Consider the following 25,823-nt stretch of genomic DNA (forward strand, 5'->3'; position numbering starts at 1 on the left):
ACTTGACATTTCTGACGCAACTGCCGTAGTTCTTTTATAACTGGGGCTAAAGCTGACTTCTTTTCTGATACCAAGGAATTCAGTTTTTTCACCTGTCATTTAAAGCAAAAGACATGTCATTTAAAAAAATGAAAAAAGTGCTGCATACATAAAAATACTACTGCAGTCAAGTAAAGACTTAAAGAAATAAAACCTTTAATTACTTTAGTGCCAAATAGTAGGAAAGAGATTGAATAGATGTTAGTTTCATTTTTTCTTATTTTTGAGGGGAATACAGGGTCTCACTATGTAGCTCTGGCTGTCCTCAAACTCACAGAGATTTGCCTGTCTCTGCTTCACGAGTGCTAGGATTATAGATGTGTGCACGAGGCCTGGTTAATAGATGTTAACTCCTTAGCAAAGTGCAGGGCCACTTATTGGTTCTAAATGCCAGTTATCATGACCGCACACCATGCTAAGAAGGTGTCTGCAATCTAACACTGAAGCACAAAGCAACTACAAATTACCTGTGTGCCATTATAATGTTATTGTCTATGAGACATGTACAACTCAGGAGGTCACATAAATGAACACAATATGCACGGGTGATTTTCAATATATGTAATGTGAATAACCTGACAGAAGAGGGGTCCTGGAGGCGTCCTCTATGCTAAACACTAAGCATTTTTAGAAACTAGATTTGGGCGAAATCCAGAAAGTTTGTAGAATACATTCTGGAAAGTCTCTGAGTTTGGGGATGCAACTATCTACCAATAAATAAGAAAACATTTTAATATCATGCTTGATGAAAATGTCCCAGTGTATTTGGGTGATAGCAACCCTGAATCTGGAATATCAAAGACATACACAAAGATGAAATAATTCTAGTTCTTATTTTTTTTTTTTTTGGTTTTTCGAGACAGGGTTTCTCTGTGTAGCCCTGGCTGTCCTGGCACTCACTTTGTAGACCAGGCTGGCCTCGAACTCAGAAATCCGCCTGCCTCTGCCTCCCGAGTGCTGGGATTAAAGGCGTGCGCCACCACGCCCGGCTTCTAGTTCTTATTTTTAATATAGATATTTCTTTAATGTTACATTAAGATACAAAATAAGCACTGTTTTAAGCTGAACATTACAATGGAACAACTCCTTGATAAAAAAACACCACATAGATGTAAGAATGCGGGAGAGTAAAGTCTTGAGCACGTGTGCTGCTGTCGGTGTGAGTGGAGCCTGAGTCCTGAGGGTGAGATAAGGCCTTCTCTAGGCAAATCCTTCCTCTGGCCTGAGTGTGCAAATTGACAGTGTGCAGAAAATGTCCACCATAGCTTCCCCCGTAGAGTTTACAGCCTGAAAATTGCTACCCTACAGAGACTGCTCCTAAAAAGACTAGCTAAGCCCCCTCCTTGTTCCTCTGTGCATAGTAAACAGCTAAGTGGGTATGCAGTGGCAGCTTCTTAGAGCCTGGACCACCTGATCCCCGCTTTTCTATTTATGTGTCTGTGTGTCTGTCCTTTGTTCCTTCCCTTGCTGCCCCAGGAGGTCAACCCTGGTACCATACAAGCATGTATGGCAAAAGAATAGAAAGTAAGCATTGTATAGAGATGAATATTTGAATGTTTAACTGAAAATTAAACATACACACACACACAGTAAGTCAACAAGCAAGCAGGAGAGAGGCGCCATTACCATCTCTGACATGTCGTCCAGGGTCCGGCCTTTCATCTCGTCAACCTCGCTCTTCAGGGCTGACACTCTCTCAAGTTCCTCTTGGGTGTAACTGTATCCAGATATCCCCTTCTTTTCTTCAATAGTTCGCTATAAGAAATGAATAGGCCATGAGTATTGGCATCTTCTTCCCATAAGAAATACTTCCTATTTCTGTTGAAAAGTTGTGAATACCATAAAGTCATTCAGAAACGGACAATCTGCATTTACTTCAATTATTATTTCATCCAGAAACAGGACTTTATACACTATAAACCTGTATTCAAAGTTGCCATACTGTCTTGAGATGCAGAGGAAGTGTATCCAAGTTCAGATCTTCAAATAATGGCACATACTTAGCATAGACTATAAAACACACAATGCACCCAATAGCTATGTGGAGAATGCACACACTCATAAGTGATAGTGAACTCATCCACTTATCTGCTGCCTCGTATGCACTAGCTTTTCTGAGCACAGTTCTAGCCACTAGTACGCAGGGTGAGCATAATAAAGGAGGGGGTTCTTTCTAAAACTAGCTTATTTCTAGTAGGAAACATACACAATAAAAAACCAAGTAAGTAGAATACACTTAAGGTGAGAACATATTTGCTGAAGAAAGTATATGACATAGGAGCAAAGCTCTGCTGGGCATATGGAAGTTGGACCCAGCAATGGAGCAGCAAACTTAGACTGGAAGAAAACACACAAGTGCAACATCCTGGACAACAAGTGGAACAATGCGAGTGTGGATGCACACGTGTGTGAGGCTGCACATGTGTGCAGAGGCAGACCCCCGTGTCTTCGCAGTCACTCCCTCCCATGTTTTTTGAGACAGTGTCTGGAGCTCACTAAGTCTCTGCATCTGGGGCCAGGCTTATACTGGTGTGCTTCTCTTTGCTATGGTGTTAAGGACTGAGCTCAGGTCCTCCTTCCTACATGGCAGGCACGGACTGCTATTAAAAATGTTTCAGGGAAGAGAGAATGGGCAGCTACGTTAAATGCTGCTAAAAGGCTGAATAAGAAAAGAACTCAAGCTGGGTGGTGGTGTATGTCTTTGATCCCAGCACTCAGAGGCAGAGGCCAGCCTGGTCTACAGAGCAAGTCCTAGGATGGCCCAGGCAACACAGAGAAACCCTGTCTCAAAACACCAGAGGAGGGGAGAGAAGGGCCAGGGGAAGAGAGAGGGAGACAAATACTTAAAATTGAAGGCACTTGTGATCTAATGAGAAGTTTCTGTGCAATGTCAAGTTTTAAAACCTTATTGGAAGCCAGGCATAGTGGCACATGACTGTAATCCCAGCACTCAGAAGACTAAGGCAGGAAGGAGATCATGACTTCAAAGCCAGCTCCGACTACACAGTGAGCTTCAGGGCAGCCGAGCCCACACAGTAAGACCCTATCTCAAAGAAAAATAAAAAAGTATCATTGAAGAATATTCCAAAGGGTTGGATTTCTGGGCTACCAATAGGACTAGCGTAAAAAGAGAAGAAGGAATCAGGGAGAATTAGCATACAGTTCTGCAAGCAGCCTCATCTGTGGGCGACAATCCAAGTCCTCAGCTGTGCACTGAGGAGGAAGACATGCAGACACTGAGCGGGACTGGGATGTGACCACGTAAGAGACAGACACAGATTTCAGCATTTCCATGGTACTATGACACAGAGGTAGAACTCAACACCTGTCAACATATAGGTGGCCTGGTAAATGCCCTGGCTTCCAGCTAATGCCTCAGAGGGCTGCATCTTAGAGATTATAGGGATAACCTAACAGCCAGACCCAGGCCCAATAGTAACAACCAATTCCGAGGAATAAAGTCTCTGCTTGTGGTATAAGGACTGTCCTTATGAGTAAATAAAAATTAGAAGAATATCAGCTCTAACATTACCCATCAATTGGATTAAAGAAATCTTCAGGAAAAAAAGTTAAATCTTTCTTTGGAAGGTAGTTAATATAGTTAGGGCCACAAATCTATAATTACACATAATTTCTGACATCCAATAAATATTATAGATAAAGAAACAGGACCAAGCCCCAAAAACGAGAAAAAAAAAATAGAGAAGAGAAATGGGTGTCTGTATAAACTTAGTAGACAGGAACTTTGAAACCACAAACTAGGATCTATAAAACAGAATAAACAGGAAATTCAAAGATGGAAAAACAATATAACTGAGATTAAGAACTTTATAAATGTTTTAAACATAAAACTGGCATACATACATCAACAACACACACACACAAACTAATGAACTAGAAGGCCGAAAAACAGGCCTAGAAACATGGCTCAGTTAAGAGCATTTGTTGCCCTTACAGAGGAAGCAGGTTTGGTCCAGCACCCACAAGGCAGCTCATAACCATTTAACTCTAGTTCTAAGATTTCCTTTCCTGACCTCCGTGAGCACCATGGACACATGGGGCACACACACATACATGCAGGATATGCTTATACATATAAAAATAAATCAATCTAAGAACAAAAGAAGGTACAAAGGACAAGACAATAAAGCAACCCAAAGTAAATCCCTGTGAAAAACAATACTGAGAAATGAAAACAAACAAAAAAACCAAAAAGTGATACACATAATTAATTAAAAACAAAACAAAACAAAAAAAAAACAGGACAATGAGGTGGCTCAGGGGAAGGACACTTGCTGCAGAGCCTGATGTGGTGAGTCTGATCCCCAGGGCCCATGTGGTGGAAGGAGAGGATAGACTCCTACAGGTAATCCTCTGACATCCACACATGCACATGAGCATAACACTAAATAAACAAGTGTAACACCAATAACAGAGGAACAGGGGCAGTGGCAGCTAGAACTAACACGGATGTCACAGGAGTCCAAGTAAGAGGGGGGAGAGACACTGACAACCCACGCAGCCACATGGAATTACAAGTCCACAGCACAAGAGGAAACTGAAAAGCCCCCAATGTTTGATTTTTAAGTCAAGGCTAAGGGATCCAAGTGGAAATTAGGAAATAGTCTAAACAATAATGCAGGTATTATTGTCAGTTTTCAAACTAGTGTCGTCAGGATCCATGTTTGGTTCACAGTAAATTTTAGTCTTAAAATCTCTACAAACAGACTGTTCATTATCACAACACTGAAAAGTTCATATTGTCGAACTGCAACATATGAAATGCCCTTGACCTCAACCAGGATTGCTGTTCACAGCAACGTCCTGATGAAATAGCTTCCCCCATGGGGAAAAGGAGGGAAAATGTCACCCCAAGAGAGCTGCAGGGACCTGGAGCTCAGAGCAGCTCAACAGTAATGCTTCAGCTATCACGTGCCAACCAAAGCACACACACAAGGAACAAGCCTGCAGGCAAACTCCACACAGCATCTTCCCTGGGCATTTCTTTCCAAAGCTCTTAGAGAGCGAGTGTGTAAGTCATGATAAATAAATGTTTTACAGTCACTCGCTTGGAATGATAATTTTACTCATATTAACTAGCTAACCAGAAGAAAAACCCATTTGGACTTCCAACTTCTATTAATAACTCCAAAGTAGGCACACATTTTTTAAAAGGCAGTGCTTACTGCTGTATTTAAAAAAAATAAATGAATCAGCTTATATGACATCTTTGTAATTAATCAAAGAAAGTTAATAATTGGATAATTTTTCCAGTGAAAACAGTGACCTCAGCAGAAAGCTCCGAGCCATAAGCAAGCCTCCTGACATCTGTATTTTAGCAGCCACGATGAGGCTGTATTACCAGTTGATGCTGAATGGTTTCCTGACGCTGCTTCAGAAGTTCTTCTGTCCTCTGCAGGAGGCCAAACTCAGCCTTAAATTCAGCTATTATCTGATGCTTCTTTTTGAAAACTGTGCTTTTGCTTCGAAGTTTACTGACGTATCGCTTGAACTGCAAAAAGAACCCAGACATTAGAAATAAACTCACTGTATTAGAAAGCCTTTCTTCTCTTTTCAGCTGTCCGTGAACCACTAATACATAAAAACTTAGCTTTCTTAGAAAACTAGTAGAGACTAATTGCTTAATATTTATGCACTTAGCATGTATGCACCATATGCAACGCAGAGACAGAGAAGTCAGGGAAGGTGTCAGACCCCTAGGAATTGGAGTTACAGATGGTTGTTGCGAGCTACCACATTGGTGATGTCAACTGAACCTGCTCTTCTCTGTTTTTTCTGATCAGGCTGTCCTAGAACTTGCTATGTAGACCAGGTTGGTCAGGTATGTGCTACCATACCCAGCTAGGAACCTGGTTCCTCTCTAAGAGCAACAAGTGCTATTAATCACTGAGCCATCTCTCCTGCCTTAAGACTAACTGCTTAATTAAACAATATATATACATCTTCATTTTTGAACTCACCTAAATATTCTGAGTCCTCATATAAAAAACTCTTCACTTTAAACTTTACAAATAAGAAATTAAAAAAAAAAACAAAACGAACAAACAAACAAAAAACCCACCCAGCCATTGAACCCACAACAGTCGGAAGGTCTAAAGCAGAAGGAAGCTGCTCTGAGCAGCTGTGGCCCTGGTCTCACCATGGAGTCTTGTGAATGACTGTGTGCTGCCAGAGTGCACTGGACTCACTGAGAACTGGAGTCAGCTGCAGGGACTACTTGCCACCTGAGAAATGCCTGTGCCTGTTTCCTTAGGAAGCATTGCGGGCACAGGATAGGGACTCATCCTAAAATGGAAGAACTTAAGAATACTGACCATTAGAGCAGGAACTCAGTCACTTATTGGGCCACTTACCTCCATGGGATAGCCAAGCTATGACTATACTACACTAACTAAAGACCTAGTATTAAGAAATACCAACTGGAGTCTGAAAAGCCAAGTGAAATCAAATATTCAAGAAAGTCGTATGATAAGCATTACTTATTACATATTACGACACTGCGGCAGAGACGACTACTCTCAACAAGGCTCTCTACTCACCAAGCTGAAAGAAATCACCCAGGTTTACAATGCTGTGAGCATTATAAAGAACTGAAGGGACCCCGAGGGCACGGAGTAGCTAAGCCTGCGCTGGGGCAAAGGTCAGAAATAGGGACGCAGGTTACAGGAGGGGGCTCATAGGGAGCTTCCCCGAATAAGTTACATTTAACCAAAAGTGAAGGCATGGAAGTGCCTTAAAGGGCAGAGAAGGAAGCCGTGACTAGCATTCCAGGAAGTAGGAGCAGCCTGTGCACAGCCTGAGACACCGGCTCCACATGAGTACTACTCAGGGTGAGAAGGAAAGGTTGGAGGTACACAAGAAACTGCTGATGAGGAACACTGACCCCCACTCCTACCGTGCCCAGGTCTTCTCCTGCTGTGGAACGTCTCTAACACAAGAGGCATTTAATTACATATAGAATTGAAAATTCCATCATAGGGACCAGGCTGCCATATGCATACCACTTCCATATAACTTCTCAGGTGGCCTGTCCCCCTCACCTGAGACAGTTACCAACCTCAGAGAATACACCGTGCTTCGTTTTGTTTTGTTTCTTGAGTTTTGGAGACAGGGTCTTACTATATAATTGCCTTTGCTGTCCTGAGCTTATGATGTAGACCAGGCTGACCTTGAATTTACAGAGATCCTCCAGTCTCTGTCCCTCCAGTGTTAGGATTAAGGGCATGAGAGCCAGCTGTATGGTGCTTCTTAAAACTAATTTTCAGCTATTGGATGGATCACAGGGCTCCCAATGGAGAAGCTAGAGAAAGTACCCAAGGAGTTAAAGGGATCTGCAACCCTATAGGGGGAACAACATGATGAACTAACCAGTACCCTGGAGCTCTTGTCTCTAGCTGCATATGTATCGAAAGATGGCCTAGTCGGCCATCACTGGAAAGAGAGGCCCATTGGACTTGCAAACTTTATATGCCCCAATACAGGGGAATGCCAGGGCCAAAAGAATGGAAATGGGTGGGTAGGGAAGTGGGGGGGGGAGTATGGGGGACTTTTGGGATAGCATTGGAAATGTAATTGAGGAAAATACATAATAAAAAAAATTGTGAAAAAAAAAAGAAAAAAAAACCTAATTTTTAGGATGGTGAGTTTCATAAATAATGTACTAAATAAAGTCATGACTATACTACTGAATAAAATCTTAGAAATGAGAGAAAGATAAAGTTCAAAGACACTATACCAATGAGGATTTTTCTTCTAAGCTGGTCCTTTGTTGTTGATAAGAAAGATACGCTATTTTTACCCAAAGAATTAGATCTCAGCAGAGGACTGATGGCACACGCCTTTAACCTGAGAATTTGGGAGGCAGAGGTAATTGGATCTCTGTGAGTTCAAGGCTAGCCTGGTCTATAGACTGAGTTCTAGCACAGCCAGGGCTACACAGAAAAACTCCATCTCGAAAAATCAAAATAAATAAATGAATGAGTAAAATAATTAATTAGATCTCAATTGAATATTTGAGATACACTAGAGGATACAGAGTATCATCAATAATTTTCAGAGCTGATAAATATTTGGGTTTCTTCAAATATTTGATTTATACATTTATTTTAATATTTCTGGTTTTTTGAGACAGGGTTTCTCTGTGTAGCCCTGCTGGCCTTGTAGACCAGGTTGATACTGAACTAGAAATCTGCCTGCCTCTGCCTCCTGAATGCTGAGATTAAAGGTGTGTGGGGTGTCACCATGCTCCACTTAAATATTTGATTTTTTAAAATTTTATTTTATGTGTATGGGTGTGTTGCCTGCATGTATGTCTGTGTACTGTGTGCTTGCCTGATGCTGGTGAAGGCTAGAAGAGAAAATTAGATTGCCTGGAAGTAGAGTTACAGATGGTTGTGACCACCATGTGGGTGCTAGGAATTGAACATGGTCCTCTGTTAGAACAGCTAGTGTTCCTAACCCCTGAGCTATCTCTTTAGCCCTACAATGTTTGATTTTATTACCATCAACCATGGTGAAAATGCTACTCATACAAACACACAGGACAAAATGGCAGCAGTATGTTTATGGCCATCTCAGAACTGTTGAAAATGTCTTAATCCTGGGCTAAAATTAATTTAACAACATTTTTCAATGAGACTCAAGAATAGCAACTCAGACAGCCATTTTTAAGATCAAATCACATAACACAATACAAACCAAAGATAGATTAATTTGATATTTACACACTGAGGAGTGATGGTGGGGAAATATGAAGTCTTTGTTTCCTATAACCAGACAACTGTGTTTCTATAACAGCATTTAATTTAATTAAATTAATTTATTTATTTGAGGCAGGGTTTCTCTGTGTAGCCTTGGCTGGCCTCTATAGATCAGGCTGGCCTTGAACTCAGAGACCCACCTGCCTCTGCCTCCTGAGTGTTGTGATTCAAGGCCACCAATGCCTGGCTATACAGCAAAAAATTTTGTATGGGCAGTAGAAACATTACAATTCTTAACAGGCCAATGATATTCAATGTGAGCTATCAGGTGATGGCATGTGTGGTGTGTGTGTGTGCATGTATGTATGTATGTGTGTGTTGTGTGTGTATGTGTGTGTGTTGTGTCAGTGTGTATGTGTGTGAGTGGTGTGTGTGTATATATATATATATATATATATATATATATATATATATATATATCTTTAAAACTCTGTCACAGCATCCCATGGACTTGCCATCCACACTTTTAGAAAATGAGCCTTAGAGCAAGGAAGTTCAAAAATACTTTTCCTTTGTTTTCTTTGTGGATTTTTGAGATAGGGTCTCCTTATGTAGTCCAGGCTAGACTGAACCTAAACATGACACTTGGCCTTGGCCTCCTTAGTGCTGGAACTACAGGCAGGTGACAACACACTGAGTTTGATTATATGGGAGTGGGATGGGGAAGAGACAGAGACAGAGAGACAGATAGGCAGGCAGACACACAGAGAAAAAGACAGAATCAGACAGAGAGAGAGGGAAAGGGAGGGGGAAGGGAAGGAGGAGGGGGAGGGGGAGGGGGAGGGGGAGGGGGAGGGGGAGGGGGAGGGGGAGGGGGAGGGGGAGGGGGAGGGGGAGGGGAGATGATCCTTGTAGCCAGGCTAGCCTTGAACTGATCCTCGTGCCTGCACTTTCCAAGGCTAGGGTTACAAGCATGCATCACTATGACTGGCTCCCCAAATATTTCTCTATAATTAAGTTAGTCTTGCTACTCAGGAATCCAGCCCCCACACAGCAATTTTTCAATGGCTGGGTTACAAAAGCTGCTGAAAAAAAAATCTGAGCAATCCAAAGTACCCAGAGTCTAATTCTAATAACTTGCTAATTCTCCCTTTCAAGAATAAATGTGTACACCAGCTATAAGCCCAGCCTCAGAATCCCGAGTAACTATACGTTCTATTAAAAGTGTCCTGGGCAAAGAGCCCAGGATGAAATCAGCCCTGCTCATCTGGTACCCCGTGTAACATCGAGGCCAGTCTCCCTTCTCTAGCTTGGGCTCCATAACTATTTTTAAAAGCTAAAAGCCAGAGATGCTGTTGGTGGAAGAACAACCCCACGGATTACTCACCGTACTCTATGAGAACCAGTTATTATTTGGCCTTCATTGTACATTGTACCTAGGGGAGGGTACAGCGGAGTCACAATGAATCACAGTTGCATACAAAGAAGCAATAGGTGACCTTCTAAGTGCTCTGCTGCTCCTGGCTAACTAAGGAGAAGGAAACACATCACCCTCTTCTCATTCCTGGACGCTCCTAATTCCCACTTGAACTTTAGGTTATTTCTGGGCTGTTAAATACAAAGCAACACAAACACTCTGGCTCTCCAAACACTTTATTTTTTTGAGACAAGGATCTTGCTATGTAACAGAGGCCGGCCTCCAACCCCAGATCTTCTGAGTGCTGGGATTACAGCTTTGTGTCACCGTGCTACATTAAATATACACTTCTTAACTTCTATGGGATATTTTCCCCAGACATAGTCAAAAGGAACATGCATTTCTGATATTCTGCCACACTGCTCTTCAGAAGGCTATTTATAATATTTTTATAATCGATCTAAAAAGTGAACCGATTGCCCTCGTTAGCCCATACTTCTTTATTAGGAAGCTTGGCTCTCCATCATTTCTTGAGCACTGCAGAGATCTTGTGGAACAACCTGCTTGCCTCTGACTCATCTTGTCACCAGTCTGCTGTGTTTTGCTGCTGCGTCTGTAACAGTGATCCTCAAACTTTCCTGTCTCAAGAACCCTTTATATAATCTTTTCTATTTGGCTCAGGCTGGTCTTGAACTCATCACCCTCCTGTCGCATTCTTCCAAGAGCTGAGATGACAGAAATGTACCACCATACCCAGTGATCTTCTTAAAATCATCAGGGATTTCAAGATTTTATGTAGATCCTACCTATTGATGTTTACCACACTAGAAATGAAAATTAGCAATATGGTGTACCGCAAAGTCTAAAACACACAAAAAAGCAAGCACAAGCTCTTCTGGCTCCTGTAGGATGCTTGCACAGGAAGCCTCTGTAAGCTCAACTGTGTACCATGAGATGGTCAGAATAAGCTCTCCCCTCAGGCTCCTGTCTCAGAGCAGTGACAATGGTGCCTGGAAGGATGGCCAATGTCAAAGGCTCAGGAGCAAAGTGGCACGGTCAGAGTGTCCAGGCACTAAAGACAGAGGGAATCGAATAGACAGAGGAAGCCTGCAGAGGTTATAACTGAGCAGACTGGGAATGTTTATGGAAGTAAATAAGATCAGTAGGCTGGATTCCAAGGATGGAGAGTGATGGACAGAACTGAGGGGATGAAATGACAGACACAGACTAGTCAGCCGCAGGCATAGGGAGGGCTCAGTGAGAGCATGGGAAATAAACATACTAAGGTGATAACGTGACCTGTGGGGCACAAGATTGATATGTGGATGGCATGTGGAAGAAGAAGCTGGAGTAATTGGTATGTTGACTAAATTAAGCACTGCGTGAGGGGACTCATAATACAGGCATAGTGGCATACATCTGTAATTCTGACATTCAGGAGTCTGAGGGAAACAAACAAACAAACAAACAAACAAACAAACAAACCTGAATTTGAGGCCAGCCTGAGCTAGATGAACACCATTGCAAAACAAAGCACAGCAAAGCAAAACAAAAACAGACAGTAAGGATGTAGCTCAGTGCATAGGGCACTCGCCTAGCATGCATGAAACACAGGTTGATATCCAGAACTACATAAAAATAGATGCTGTAGTAGTCTGAATAATAATAGCGCCCATAGGCTCCTATCTTTGAATGCTTAGTCACTAGGGAGTGGTACTATTTGAAAGGATTATAAGGACTAGCAGATATGGCCTTGTTGGAAGAAGTCTACCACTGGGGATGGCCTTTGATGTATTATAAACCCATGCCAGGCCCAGTCAGAGTCTCTCTCTGTCTCTCTGTCTGCAGATCAGGATGTAGCTCTCAACTACTTCTCCAGCACCAGGCCTGCCATGCCTGCCACCATGTTTCCTGTCATGATGACAATGGACTAAGCCTCTGAAACTGTAGCAAGCCCTAGTTAATGTTTTCCTTTATAAGAGATGCTGTGGTCATGGTTTTTGCTTCACAGCAATAGAATCACTAGTGACTCAGACAGATGTTGTGGTATACTGCAATCAGAACATTTGGAAGATGGAGGATAAACAGTTCAAGGTCCTTTTTGACTACATGGAGAGTTCAAGGTCAGTCTAAGTTATAAGAAATTCCATCTTAAAAAAAAACCAAAAAAACAAAATAAGACAGAAAAGGAAGCAAGCAAGAACATATGCTGTTCTTCCAGAGGCCCCAAGTTTAGTCCCTATCACCCATATTAGCAGCTTATAACCACCTGTAACTCCAGCTCTAAGGCATGACACTCTCTTCTGGTCTCTGGCATACATGTAAGTTGTTGTTGTTGTTTAAAAGTTAACTGATTGTGTAAATAAGTAAATCCAACGGGGGAAAAAAGAGCCAGAAGTCACATTCACAATGATCTAAGAGATCTTTTAGAACCAGCAAAGGGAAAAGTACCAAGAGTGGTATAGCATATTGATAAGAATGAGCAGTCTGTGTATACAATGAAGACAGACACAGAAGGTTAAGGATCTATGCGTGAGTGTCAATCTGTATACACAGAGAACCACGTGCTCCCTCATCTCTGATCTGAGGGAATTAGACAATGCAATGAGAAGTAAATAAATAAATTCATAGAAATAAATTATAAGAATAAAATTTATAAGGTTAGTAAAATGAAACAAAACACAAAATTCTTTAAAAAGAGAGAGAGAGAGGAGAGAAGAGGAGAGGAGAGGAGAGGAGAGGAGAGGAGAGGAGAGGAGAGGAGAGGAGAGGAGAGGAGAGGAGAGGAGAGAAGAGAAGAGAAGAGAAAAACTTGCCCCGTGTGGTGGTGCACACCTTTAGTCCCAGCACTTGGAAGAAGAGAAGAGAAGAGAAGAGAAGAGAAGAGAAGAGAAGAGAAGAGAAGAGAAGAGAAGAGAAGAGAAGAGAAGAGAAGAGAAGAGAAAAGACTTGCCCCGTGTGGTGGTGCACACCTTTAGTCCCAGCACTTGGAAGAAGAAAAGAGAAGAGAAGAGAAAGACTTGCCCCGTGTGGGGGTGCACACCTTTAGTCCCAGCACTTGGAAGAAGAGAAGAGAAAGACTTGCCCCGTGTGGGGGTGCACACCTTTAGTCCCAGCACTTGGAAGAAGAGGCAGATGAATCTGTGAGTTTGAGGCCAGAGTAAGTTTCAGGATAACCAGGGCTATACAAAGAAATCCTTTCTTGAAAACCAAAAATGATGTCTTTTATTTGCATGAATGGTTTGTCTGCACATATGTATGTGCACTTTCTGTGGCCAGAGGAGGAACCTGCTCCCCTAGAACTAGAATTGTGGATGGCTGTCAACTGCTAAGCAGGTGCTGGGAATCAATCCCAGATCTTCTGGAAGAGCAAATGTTCTTAAGCACTGAGCCATTTCTCCAGCCTCATCATATCTTGTTTTATATTTATGGTGGGAAGATTTTAAACTGGTAGTTGCAACTGAGAACCAAAGCCTGGTGCATTATGGTTCCCATAAGGCACCTCTGCAAATAATTGAGGAGGAACCAATGTAAAAAGAATGTTTTATTGTGATGAGTTCTGTAAACTAGGAATTATGATTCCTGTAATTTCTCACCTTTGTTGTAGCTTTTACTATTGAAATACACCTCAACATTATCTTAAGGCGTTTGCTCACTGTAAGAATTGCTTCTACCGGTGTGGCAACTGGGCCAGGAGGGAAAGGATAGAGGTGCTAGGCACAGAAAGTACCCAGAGGTGGTGTCCTGCTGTGGCAGCAGCACTGCTGAGAACACACTGTGGGGGCCTGTACTACCTGGGGATTCAGGAATAGCCTTAGCAGACAGCTGCTGACTGCCGGTGTGTCCTGGAGTGAATTGGCAGTCTGTCGAGGTGCACTTCTTCCTGGGCAGTGCCAGCTGGAGATGCAGTGAAGATGCACCACTGCCTGCCCCCCCTGCCAATCTGCAGTGAGCCTACACCTTGCCCAAGGAGCAGCGTCAGTCCAACCTCTGGGATGACATCACTAGCCTCCTTTGCACAGGCGGCAGCACCAGAGCAGTAACGAGGAGCAGCTCATCCAGCAGGAGAGCGAGCTGCATGCCCATCTCACCAGGCTCACCACTGTGGAGCCAGAGAGGAAATGTCCCCAGCTATATCCTGGGAACCAGGAGGGAGGTGAGAGTGGTGGCCACATTGAGGCCAAGCATGACAAATCCACGGCAGGCAAGGATGAGCTCTTCTCTCAGGTGAACAAGAAGGGAAAGAAGCGAGCTATCCCTGAATACCAGTGTGGCAAGACTGCTGCAGGAAGTCTGCATCACACTCAGTGGTGTCACCTGTGATGGCAAGGACACTGAGGAGCAACTGTAGGCCTGGTGGCCTCTGGCACAGAGACAACTCATCCCCAAGTGGCCACAAAGGAAGTCACTAATGCATTCTTCCATCAGGATAGTGGAGTAAAGAACTGATGAGACCCCATTCCCTGTCTTGGCTGGCACGCTGATCCAAGACAGGACAGGGACAGGAGCTCTAGTCCCTGCCTACAGTCCATGTTTCTGCATCTGCCTTTCTCCCTCAGATCTACTGGCTGCTCTGAAATATTCTCCCCTCCCCCTTTCTGGGCCCCTGAAATGGAAACTTAAGGGTTCTTTGGAAAGTCAGCTGTGTTCGATGGTGTTTTGCTGGGGCAAACAGGCGAAGGAGTGTTTCAGGCAGACTCATGAAGGAACATTCTGCTGAAGACACAGGAGAAAGGCTGTTCTGCTAAAGCAAGCATGTAAAAGGACACATGATCAAAGAGTCTTTGCTAATGACGCACATGTATTGATCCACCTTACATTGTGTAGTTGAGCTGCATTTGTTGGGACTCCATAGAAACGCACCAAAGACCTTCTAGTGGTGTGCTGCAGCTTCTTGCCGCTTCTGCAGACTCAGGCTGATTGGCCGAGTGATGTCAGCTGAGACAGACGCACATGCTGAGGCAAGACCCATGGAGGACATGTGAAATTTGGAGGGATTATGAAAAGAACTTGACGAACAGTGACAGAGGCTGAGTTTGGCTGAGGTAGCCTTAAATGCTTGCTGGTCTTTCACCTTCACTGCTCTTTGCCCTGCTGAGATACAAACTGAGAACTTCTCCTGATGTCACTCCGGATCCCTCCTACTGACTCGTACCAAGACTGGTGCCTGTTTCTCTCTGCTAGGTACTGCTGCTGATTCGAGTTTGCTCTCCTGACTGTACTGAATTAGACTACTAGTGTATCCATGAAGTGTTTGCCAGTGGATTGAGCTGTCACCGCTACCTGTGAACTGAACTGCCGATTTCCAGACAACACAGATAGAAGGTGCTCCAAAGAACCTTTCTATAAGCAGATTCACTTCTCCACCCTCCCACTCTGTATCCTTTCTTTCCCACTACCTCTGGTGGGTTATAGGCTAAAAGGGAAGCTAAAACATTTAAGAACCATCATTAAAAATAAGATTTGAAAAACTTCTCCTCCCACTTTTAGGCTAAAAGGAGCCTGCTGCTACCACCACCATCCTGGGTCTGTGAGCACTTGGGGAAAAGTGCTTCAAAGTGTTCTCATTAAAGTAACTGCGGACATACTTCAAAAATATTGCTGAATTTTACAAGTCAGACTGATCAAAGAGGTAAGTAAATGACCTTTAGAGGGAAGGGAGGTGGTAATGAAAGTTGTGTGGCTTTTATATTTATTTCTGTCAGCAAACATGGGTTAAAATATCAACAGTGCAATCCATTGTTTAAATATCAACACACTGGTCCTAAATGAAAGGGCTGTTGTTTTGCTACTGACACACATATATTGTTATAAATAATTTTTTGTTGCTGTTGTTCTGATTTTTTGAGACTGGATCTTACTATGTAGCTCTGGCTATCCTGAACTCACTATGTACACCAGGCCAGGCTGGCTCAAACACACAGAGATCCGCCTGCCTCTGCTTCCCAAGTGCTGGGATTAAGGAAGTACACTACTACGTCTGGCAAATAAACGCATCTTAACTTAAACAATTAGTTGAACTTTTCCTTCTTAGATTATGCTTGAAAGGTAAAACCTTGACTAGGCCAGTGGTGATGCACACCGTTAATCTGAGCAGTGGGGAGGCAGAGGCAGGAAAATCTCTGAGTTCGAGGCCAGCCTGGTCTACAGAGTGAGTTCCAGGACAGCCAGGGCTACACAGAGAAACCCTGTCTCGAAAAACAAAACCAACATCAAAAAAACCCCTCCACCACCACTGCCTAAAAACCCTAAATGTTCTTTGCTTAGTTGTAAAAGTTTTTAAAATATATATATATCCTAGAGTGGGGCTGGAGAGATGGTTCAGCAGTTACAAGCACTTAGGTTCTTAGCAGTCACATGGCGTTTACAACCACATAGCTCTGGTTCTAGGGGATCTCCTGCCCTCTCCTAACTTCTGAGGGTACCAGGCACATACATACATACATGTATGTGTACATGTATATCTACATATAGACACACACGTACATGTGCTACACAAACACACATGTAGAAAAACACTTATACACTTTAAAATAAGTAAATGTTTAAAATGTAGATGTGGCGATTTAAAATAGTTCTAAAGAAGAATAATTCCAAAGAAGAATAATTCCAAAGTAGATGTTTCCAAGAATCACTGTAAGCAGCTGGGCAGGCAGCACAGCAGGAAACAGTCCCTGCTATTTGAGCCTGATGGCCTGAGTTCCATCCCGAGAGCCTATGCAGAAAGCCCAACGTGTCCGTGTACATCTGTGATCCTAGCATGTCTGAAAAGTGCCGGGAAGCAGAGCGGAGAATCAGCAGAAGTGCCTGAGCTATGCTGGAGCGTGCAGCTCAGAAACAACAGAGACTGCAATGCACAGGAGACAGGAGGAGAGAACCAGCTCTCAGAAGCTTCCTCCTGTGTCTACGCCTGTGCCAGGCATGTGCATGTGTACACTCAAATTAATACGTAAGTCTTTTATTAAAAGAAATCAGTTTCATGCTAATGAGGCACTTCAGTGGGTGAAGGCACTTGCAGCCATGCCTGACAACCTGAGCTCTAACCCTGGGACCCACAGAGTGAATGGAGAGATTTGCCTCCCTCATGCCATCCCCTGACCTCCACAGTGCTCTGAGCACACAGATATTGTCACATGTAAGCAAATGAAAGGAAGTCATTCCAAAATTTAAGCATTTTATCTTTAAAGACACAGTGTTTCACTGCATGTGTTCATGTGTGTGAACTTGTACATGTATGTGGCTGATATCACACCAGGATTTTATGTGGTGGTGGAGGACACTGACTGGGGCCCTCATGTTTCAGCAGCAAACACTATTGACTGTGCCACCTTCCCAGCCACAAACAAAATGGCAAAGGTGTGCCTGGTGCCTGCGGAGGTCACAAGAAGGCAGGGTTCTGAACCACTGTGTGAATGATGGGAACTTGAACCTGGGTCTTTTACAAAAGCTTAAACAGAGTGCCATCCCAGGCTTTAAACGATTTTAGTAGTAGTAGTATTATCATCATTATCATCATCATCATTTGGAATGTGTGTGTGTGTGTGTGTGTGTGTGTGTGTGTGTGTGTGTGCATGTGCACACATGCACCTAAGTGTGCGTACAGGTTTTCAGAGGCCAGAGGCTGGAGTTACAGGTGGCTGTGAGCTGCCTGATGTGGATTCTGGTCCTTTGAAAGAGAAAGAAGGTGCTTTTAACCAATGAGCTATTTCACCAGTCAAGAGACTTGTTTGAAAAAAACAAGTCATTTTAAAGGGGGAAAATAAAGGCATAGGATATAAGCAATACATTTGTACAAGATAAAAGCTTCCCATTGTGCACTGTAATAGGTCACTCAAACAAATGTGTCCTCATTACAGTGAAATTCCAAGCCTGCCATTGGGTAGAAAAGTGCGATTCAGCACTGTCACCAATCGTGTGCACCACTATACACATGGAATCCAATGTTGTCATTTGGGAAAGAGCAGCGCCCACTGTGAATGCTTAGGTCAGTAGGATTCATGTTTTTCGGTTTAGGCCCGTAGGTGCTAAGGGAACACGCTCTTATGTGGACACTAATCTATCTTCAGGCACTGGTGTGGGTAATGGATTAATGATTTACAGTACTAGCTGTGCCTTTAGGAACAATATTATAGACTCAGCTCCTTCGTGATCGAAATGGAATTTGACAAATGCTCTTTCTCCTTTTACCTGCTTACTGTGTTCCTAACCTTTTACAGTGATGATCAGGATCTGGGCTGCCTTATTCCTGACACCTTGCAAGCCCATCGGGAACTACAAAAGAATTACTGGACTTTCAACCTCGTTCTGAACACTTACATGAAAACAAGAATCTGCCCCTACTCCAAAATTTTTTTTTTGCTTCAATAGCCATCATGAAAATTATATTCTGAGCAATTAAGCTGGAAGGGTTTCACAAGACAGCTACACAATAGGAACAAACGTTCTGCTGCTCACGACTATGAAGAGCCATGCATAGTTTAAAGGAGAAATGAGAAATTCCACCAAGCTCTGAAGTTTCTTCTTACAACAACTGGACCAGAATGAGTACAGTCTGTTCTCAAATCCCATTAGTCCAACCCCCGTGCTAGTTTCCATCTCTCAATTAAATCACATCTTTGTCAATTGTCTAGTCAAATGATATTTAAATAAAAAGTGCATAGGAATAGACTTGAGGGAGCTAAGGAGTTCGGGGACGGGATGCCACCATGTACAAACGACATGCTGTGTTCAAAGATAGCATTCCTATTGGTCAGGCTATTTTTCCGCTCACAGGCTCAGAAGTTTGCTCTCAGAGCTGCTACCTATTCTAAGCAAAAAGAAAATGTTTCAAAGCAACCTTTGTTTTCTGCTAAAATGGCCATCTGTTCACAACACCCAGCATAACCAGTGTAACATAAACACGTACACAGATACTATCCCAACCTTTCCCAACCTGTTAGTATTACATTTTAAACTTTAAATTAGAAAGTCTCAGCAGGCAAGCATGAACAATGTAATTATGTGCATATGGTAGTAGCTAGTTAGCTGTGCCCTCTTTACAGTCTATAATGAACAGTGTTCTATGTGCGGGTTGCAATCAGCCTTAAGCAGAGGCTGGCCCAGGAATGTCTATCTTAAGAGAGCGGACCATGCCCTCCCAAGTCTCTGTGCTTCTCCTAGGAATCAGACCACTAGCTCACAGCTCACTCTAATGAACGCTTTGCCTGCCGTTAATGTTCCAAGAAAAAAGCTGAAAATCTAATATTGCCTGCATCACATACTACTTCTATTATAGTAAGCTGAGCCAAATTTATTTGGTCCAATTTTGTTCTATGTCTTAGGAAACTTTAGGACCCATAGGCCCTGCTATGATAGAGAACAATGCGATTTGAAAGGCTCTAAAAATACGGCAGGCAGGCAGGCTTGCCTCGGCTCACTTGGAAGGGCGGATGATTCAACCACAAGTGTCAAAATTTGGTTCCCAATTTTTTGGGAACTGACAGCTGCAGCAGATCTTGCCAGGATTCCCTTATCTCCACGCTGCTTCTCTTTGAAGTCCTTAAAGAAGATTTCATAATCTTCCCTATTTAGCTCTAGGATTTCTGGTGGTGGCTGCAGAATGAAATGCTTGGCTGTTTTTAAAGCTGCTTATAATAGTATTTGACTAAGCACATTTTTCGAGCTGCTGAGATTCTGGTGATGGTGGGGGAGAGGGTGCAATGGGCTGCACCCAGCGGTGACCTCTCAACACATGGACCAGGGGAACGTATGCACCCTTCAGGTTCATTTGGTGCTTTAAAAGAATTTAGACCCAAAAGACATACTCCAATCTGAATGAAAACCCTGGGAACATAGCCTACAAGCTTAGATTGTTGACTAAAAAAAAATGGCAAAATATCACACCAAAAGAATTGGCTACAGGCTACCATATTAAATAACAAGTTTAACCTTGTGATCACGAATATAAAACTACTTAAAGATGTAAACAGCCCTGGCTAGGGTGAAGAATGATTAATTTTTCTCATCAAATGAGGCTTGCAAAATAGTGCCAAGACATTTGTTAATACGCATAGCCTGATTTAAAACAAAAACAAACAACTTTTCAATGGACAGGCAGATCTCTGTGGGTCTGAGACTACCCTGCTCTATATATTGGGTTCCAGGCCACCTAGGCTGCACAATAAAACCATGTAGATAGAAATGGAAGCAGGGGATGGGGGGAGGGAGGAAGGAAGCAAGGAAGCTTTCATTCCAAGTGTCTGGTACCCAGGCCGCATCTGTGGTCTGTTTCCTGACTTGTGAGCTCAAGAGCGCTACAGACTATAACCGTCCACAGAGACTGCTGTCAGCATAGCATATGCTGGAGAAGGCCACAGTGACCGTGTGATCAGGATGACAGCATCAGGGAGTGCATCCTGGATGAGGCTCCACTTCCTGCTACTTGTAGAGAAGCCCACTGACAGCAGCACCTGCCACCAACGACACCGACGTGGTCCTGCCTTCTCATTACTGCAGCTACTGGTGTAGCTGCTCTAGCTCCATCCCAATACTTCTGTGTAATACATGTAAACACTTCAAAACAGAAAAGGTAAGATCACTTAAGACCTTGTTCCAATACTCAAAGTTGTCTTAATTTGGAATAATGGCAGTGACTTGAACTTTAAACCATATATGGATTTATGTTATTGTTTAGATTTAAATTTTATTTTTATTTTATGTGTGGAGTGTCTGCCCAACTGTGTCTATGCATCACATAAGTATGGTGTCCACGAGAGGTCAGAGGAGGGTGTTGGATCCCCTGGAATTACAGATTCCATGTGGATGCTGGGAATTGAACCTGGGATCCTCCAGAAGAGCAGCCAGTGCTCAGAAACACTAAGCTGCCTCTCCAGCCTCCATATGAAGATTTTAAACTAGAATCTAATATCAAACTGACTTACAAATTAAAATGTGTTTTCTCTTATAAGTGATAACATTTAGAAAAGTCACACTGAGATATTCCTATATGCTCTGTGGAGGGTGATTCCCACTTACTTTATTCATTGACTTTCACTCTTAATTAATTAACTAATTAATTTAGCTTTAAGACAGGATCTCTTTATGTAGCCCTGGCGGTCCTGGAACTCACTCTGTAGACCAGGCTGGCCTCGAACTCAGAAGTCCACCTGCCTCTGCCTCCCAAGTGCTGGGATTAAAGGTGTGTGCCACCACTGCCCAGTAACTTTCAAATCTTTTTAACATGGAATTTTACTCTCAAACAAAGTCTTATTTTCAGCCCAAATATGTTGTTCAGATAAAAGAACTGAGGTGGCTGTTCTCAACAGAGGATGAGAACATGCCCCACCTGTCTGCTGAGACACTTCTTCTAGATGTTGCCCTGCTATAGTGTGAAAATACAATTTTGAGCTTGAGGAAAGGCTATACAAACCCCAGACACTCTGAGCCACTCAAAACCCATAAAAGTTACAGAAGAAAACATTAATATCACCTAAATTACAAAGTATCTGAGGAAAACAAAAGAAACTAACACCATAAAGCAATTTGTTAACTCAAATAAGAAGTAAGCTAATAGTTAAAACTGTTTCCATGGCTAGAACGAATAAAACTACCTTAGAATGTGTCAAAAATATATGCAATTATTATTTTTAGAATCTACACAGGTGTTTGGGGAGATTCTTTGGCTTCTACTCAAAACAATGCTACTCAAATTTCTCAAACCCACAGAACAGTATTTCTGTGTCTGTCTCCAGAGATAGGCCTGACATGATTTAAAGATGCATTATCACTTGTCTCTCTCTGGGAGGGTTGTCTTGGGGATAAGAAACAGTCCGACTTTCATACTATAATAATCTATTCAGGAAGCTGGGCAGATTAATCAGCTCTGCAGATAAGTGCACTGGCCGCTCTTCCAGAGGACCCACATGTGGCTAACAAGTCTCTGTAACTTCAGGGGCTCCACCTCCTTCCTCTGGTCTCCCCAGACACCAGGCATGCACATGGCACATAGATACACATACAGAAAAAACCCACATACACATAAAAAGTTTGAACTGGGCATGGTGCTTCACTGATCTTCTACATGTCTCTTACTCTAATTATACTAACAAGATGACCATCACAAGTACATTCCTATTGTTGGACATCCATCACCAAAGATATGGGTATTTGAGGTTTTTGTTAACTTGTTTGCCATTCATTTTATTTATTTATTTATTTATTTATTTATTTACTGTTACCAAAGGTATGTTTTTAAAGACTGAGCACATGATAATGGCTCAGTGAACAGCTGCTACAATAATTCTTACCAACACTGTCTTACTCCATCTTGAATCTAGGTTATGTATCAAGTAGAAAATTATTTCATAGTTTTCTAATAGCTCCAGTTTGAATGCTGCTCTCAAATGTTAAGCTGTGAACTAGAATTTTAGCTTCCACAATATCCACACAGTGATAATGAGACCAGAGAAGTCTCAGAAGCCAACGCACCGGAGCGTCTGGTGCTCTACGGACCCTGTAGGCACTAACGCAGTCAGTCTTCATCGTGAGCAGGGAAAACACACCTAGTCGTCTGGCATTAACCACTCTGTACACTCTGTACATTCACACTTGCCGACGTGTGCCCAGTGGATGAGTAGCACTCAGAGGACTCCTACGTGCATTAACATCCCCCGCCCCCCCATAGAATGATGGCTCCACGTGCGACGTGGTGACTCAGCCCACTTTGTAAGAAGCTTTGATATCAAATATTTGATGTGGTTTTCCTAGAGACCATCATCCCCATTTTACAGATGGAAAATCCTCAGAAAAGTCAAGAATCTTTTCAAGGTCAGTAAAAACATAGACTGTACTTTGGACAAGTCTCAGCTGTGCAATGCTCTCCCTGGATGCACTTAACCGGTAAGCTAAGGATGAAAATCATGTCTGCACGAGAAGCTCTCGAAACTAGCAGCTCTGCTTCCTCGTCCTCACTCTGCATGAGGTTCCGTCATGGCATCCTTTACAAACACTACACAACCAACCCATCCTCCCTCCTCCCCCACCTTCTCTCAGAGTCTATGTAGTCCATCCAAGCTGGCCTGGCACTTGCTATGTAGCCCAGGCTGGCCTCAAACTTCTGACAATCTTCCTGCCTCAAGGTACTCCTGAGTGCTGTGTTTACAGGCACGAGCCACGGCCAGCCAGCTTCATGCCACTATCTCCTAACACCTCTCATCAAGTGCTTTGACAGATAACATTTTAAGTAAGAGGGGTTTGGGGGACTACCATGTGATGCCAAATAAGAAACTCCAGAGAAGGCCGCCTATCTTACGTAATGTTAAGTAGAGCAAGCTTCCTCCCCTTGCCCATATGGTCTATCCTCTATCAAAGTTGAAAATAAAATTGATCTACCAAGATTTGTTCTTTAGAAATTACGCATAATGTTCCCCAATACCTTCTGTTCTTTTAGGTAAATGCCAAATAATTTACTTGATTTGTTCTAGTTTTGATCACACATTTCTCAAAAATTAAGTTGACCATAGCAATTCCAAAGCTATCTTTTTCCACTTAAAAAGTATTCTTGGTCTGCCGTCAGATACCTCTACACAACATGATGTCTTGAAAATAAAGGCTTACAGCTTGGCACTGGGTTCTTTCCCCCACATATGCATAGAGAGAATGCCCAGTGAGCCTGAAGCAGGATCCACGACACTGTGGTCACAGCACTTGTCCTGGAACTGGGCCTTCACAGTTGATAAAAACTAGGAAGCAGGCAGGAGTCTCCTATCCAGCTCCAGAAGGATGTTTCAACCCCATGCTGCTTCACTAGAGGTGCTACTCCCCTTTAGACTAAAAGCCACATGGAAAGCCAATCAGAAGCACAGGGGAAACACTCTGCAGCAGAGGAAGAGTCCATTTGTGCTGGGCACAGTGAAGGAACACGGCCAATTTTTCACAGTATTAACTCAAGAACTTCTCAAAGTCCAAAATGAGGTTTGGCTATGTGCAGCTTTTCGAAGGGTCCTCTGCTGGGGTCTAGAAGCTAAAGAACACAGGCAAGGTGTTGGAGTCCAGCTGTGGCCTGCCACTTGAACTGCTGAGTAAGAAAGCACTGGGCGGAGATAAGACTCTGGGCTTTATTCAAGATGTCTGGCTTTACCCTCAGCTGCACTTGAGCTAACTTTATGGAAAACAATGAAGAATAGTATTTTTGCTGTTCGAGTTCAGCCATCAGCAATCAGGATTAACTGCCCCACTAACTTACAAGTCTGACGCCATAAACGCAACTATTAAAGCATTGCTCAAAATGCAAAGGGCATAGGAATGTAGCATTTTAAAACAGATAAGCATGCAGGTTGAGGTCACATTGACGGCTGTTGGTCAAATGCATACTACTGACCGCAATTTAGTGATAAAGCTTTCTTACTTCTTTATTAATCAACAAAGACAAATTCTTATTATCTATTTGATTCTACTAGGTTTGCTTTCCTTTTATAATTTAATACTTAAATAAATCCAATATTAAGTCATTAAAATGTAAAAGTACTGGTGATGGAGAGATGGCTCAGAGCACGCCCTACTTTTCCAGAGGACTGAGTCTGGGTCCTAGCACCGACATCAGGTAGTTCACAACTACTGTGACTTCAGTTCCACGGAACACAACATCTCTGGCCTCTGCAGTCATGCATGCTCACAGGCACACACTTCCCCACACACACTCACAAGCACACCCCCCCACACACACACACAATTTAAATCAAAAGACAAGTGAAACTCTGGAATACTGTTTCACAAAACACCAGTCTTTCATATCTTATATCAAGAAATTGTCAATATTACCTCAAAAAAGACAAAACATTTAATACTTCAGCTTTTGTAACTTTTACTAAATGAAATTAACTTCACACCAACATACACTTAAGAAGTTAACCGTGTCAGTGATCTGGAACAAAACTTCACTGTCATAACCTTTAGTCATGGGATGCTTCAACTTACCTCATCTCCCTTCAAAACCTCAGTGCCGTCAAACTCCCGGGTCTGGTTTGTCTTCACCAACACCTCTCTCTCCAGGCTGGCCAGCTTCTCCTTGGTCTCCTGCAGCTCCTCAGCTTTGGCTTCTTTCTTACGAGAAATGATGGATGCCTAGTTGGATATTTAATATGAGAATAAAATAGTAAATACATTCAGTTTTCTGTTATCTTGTGAAATTACCTTTTGGGGGAGGATTTGCACCAATAAAAATTTTCAGGGTCAGCTTTGCTGCTCCTGACCAATACTGCCTGCTCATCTGGCCCTTCTCACCAGTGGGTGTTTACCATGAACAAACATGGATGGTCAAACTCACAACATTCTGAAAGACAAAGGCCCTGGGGAAACACTCAAACCCCCAAATATGCACTAGAGAAATACTCAAGCCCTCGAGTGACAAATGCTGAGAGGCAATGAAAACACCTTCCAGGGAGGGACGCGGAGCAAGACCCAGTGTACAGTTTGTACATTTCCACCCACTGGAAGAAAATAAGAATACTTTCTTTTCAAAAATACCGTGAAGTGCAGCTCACTAAAGTTAATACCAATATTTAAAAAAACAAAAGGCCAAACTATCTACTACATTTGGTACATTTAATAAACAATTTATTTTTATAAGATATTTCTGTTAAATGTATGTGTGTATGCCTCAGTGTTTGCAT

The 25,823-nt window shown here is 42.7% G+C and overlaps 1 protein-coding gene across 4 annotated transcripts in view; it reads right to left on the reverse strand.

Moving 5' to 3' along the window:
- The window catches only part of Ift81 (intraflagellar transport 81), a 73,610-nt gene that overhangs the window by 25,332 nt on the left and 22,455 nt on the right, over window positions 1-25,823 (reverse strand). For all 4 annotated transcript variants that reach the window (XM_021162439.3, XM_085837132.1, XM_021162438.3 and 1 more), the window contains exons 11-14: window positions 25,129-25,275; window positions 5,402-5,551; window positions 1,666-1,794; window positions 3-92 (exon numbers count right to left, since the gene is read on the reverse strand). In XM_021162439.3, the coding sequence (XP_021018098.1) occupies window positions 3-92; window positions 1,666-1,794; window positions 5,402-5,551; window positions 25,129-25,275 (516 nt within the window). The remainder of the gene's footprint in view (window positions 1-2; window positions 93-1,665; window positions 1,795-5,401; window positions 5,552-25,128; window positions 25,276-25,823) is intronic.

The sequence above is a fragment of the Mus caroli genome, unplaced genomic scaffold (genome assembly GCF_978045245.1).
Source record: "Mus caroli unplaced genomic scaffold, Mus_caroli_1 scaffold_4, whole genome shotgun sequence".
NCBI classification, from domain to species: Eukaryota; Metazoa; Chordata; class Mammalia; order Rodentia; family Muridae; genus Mus; species Mus caroli.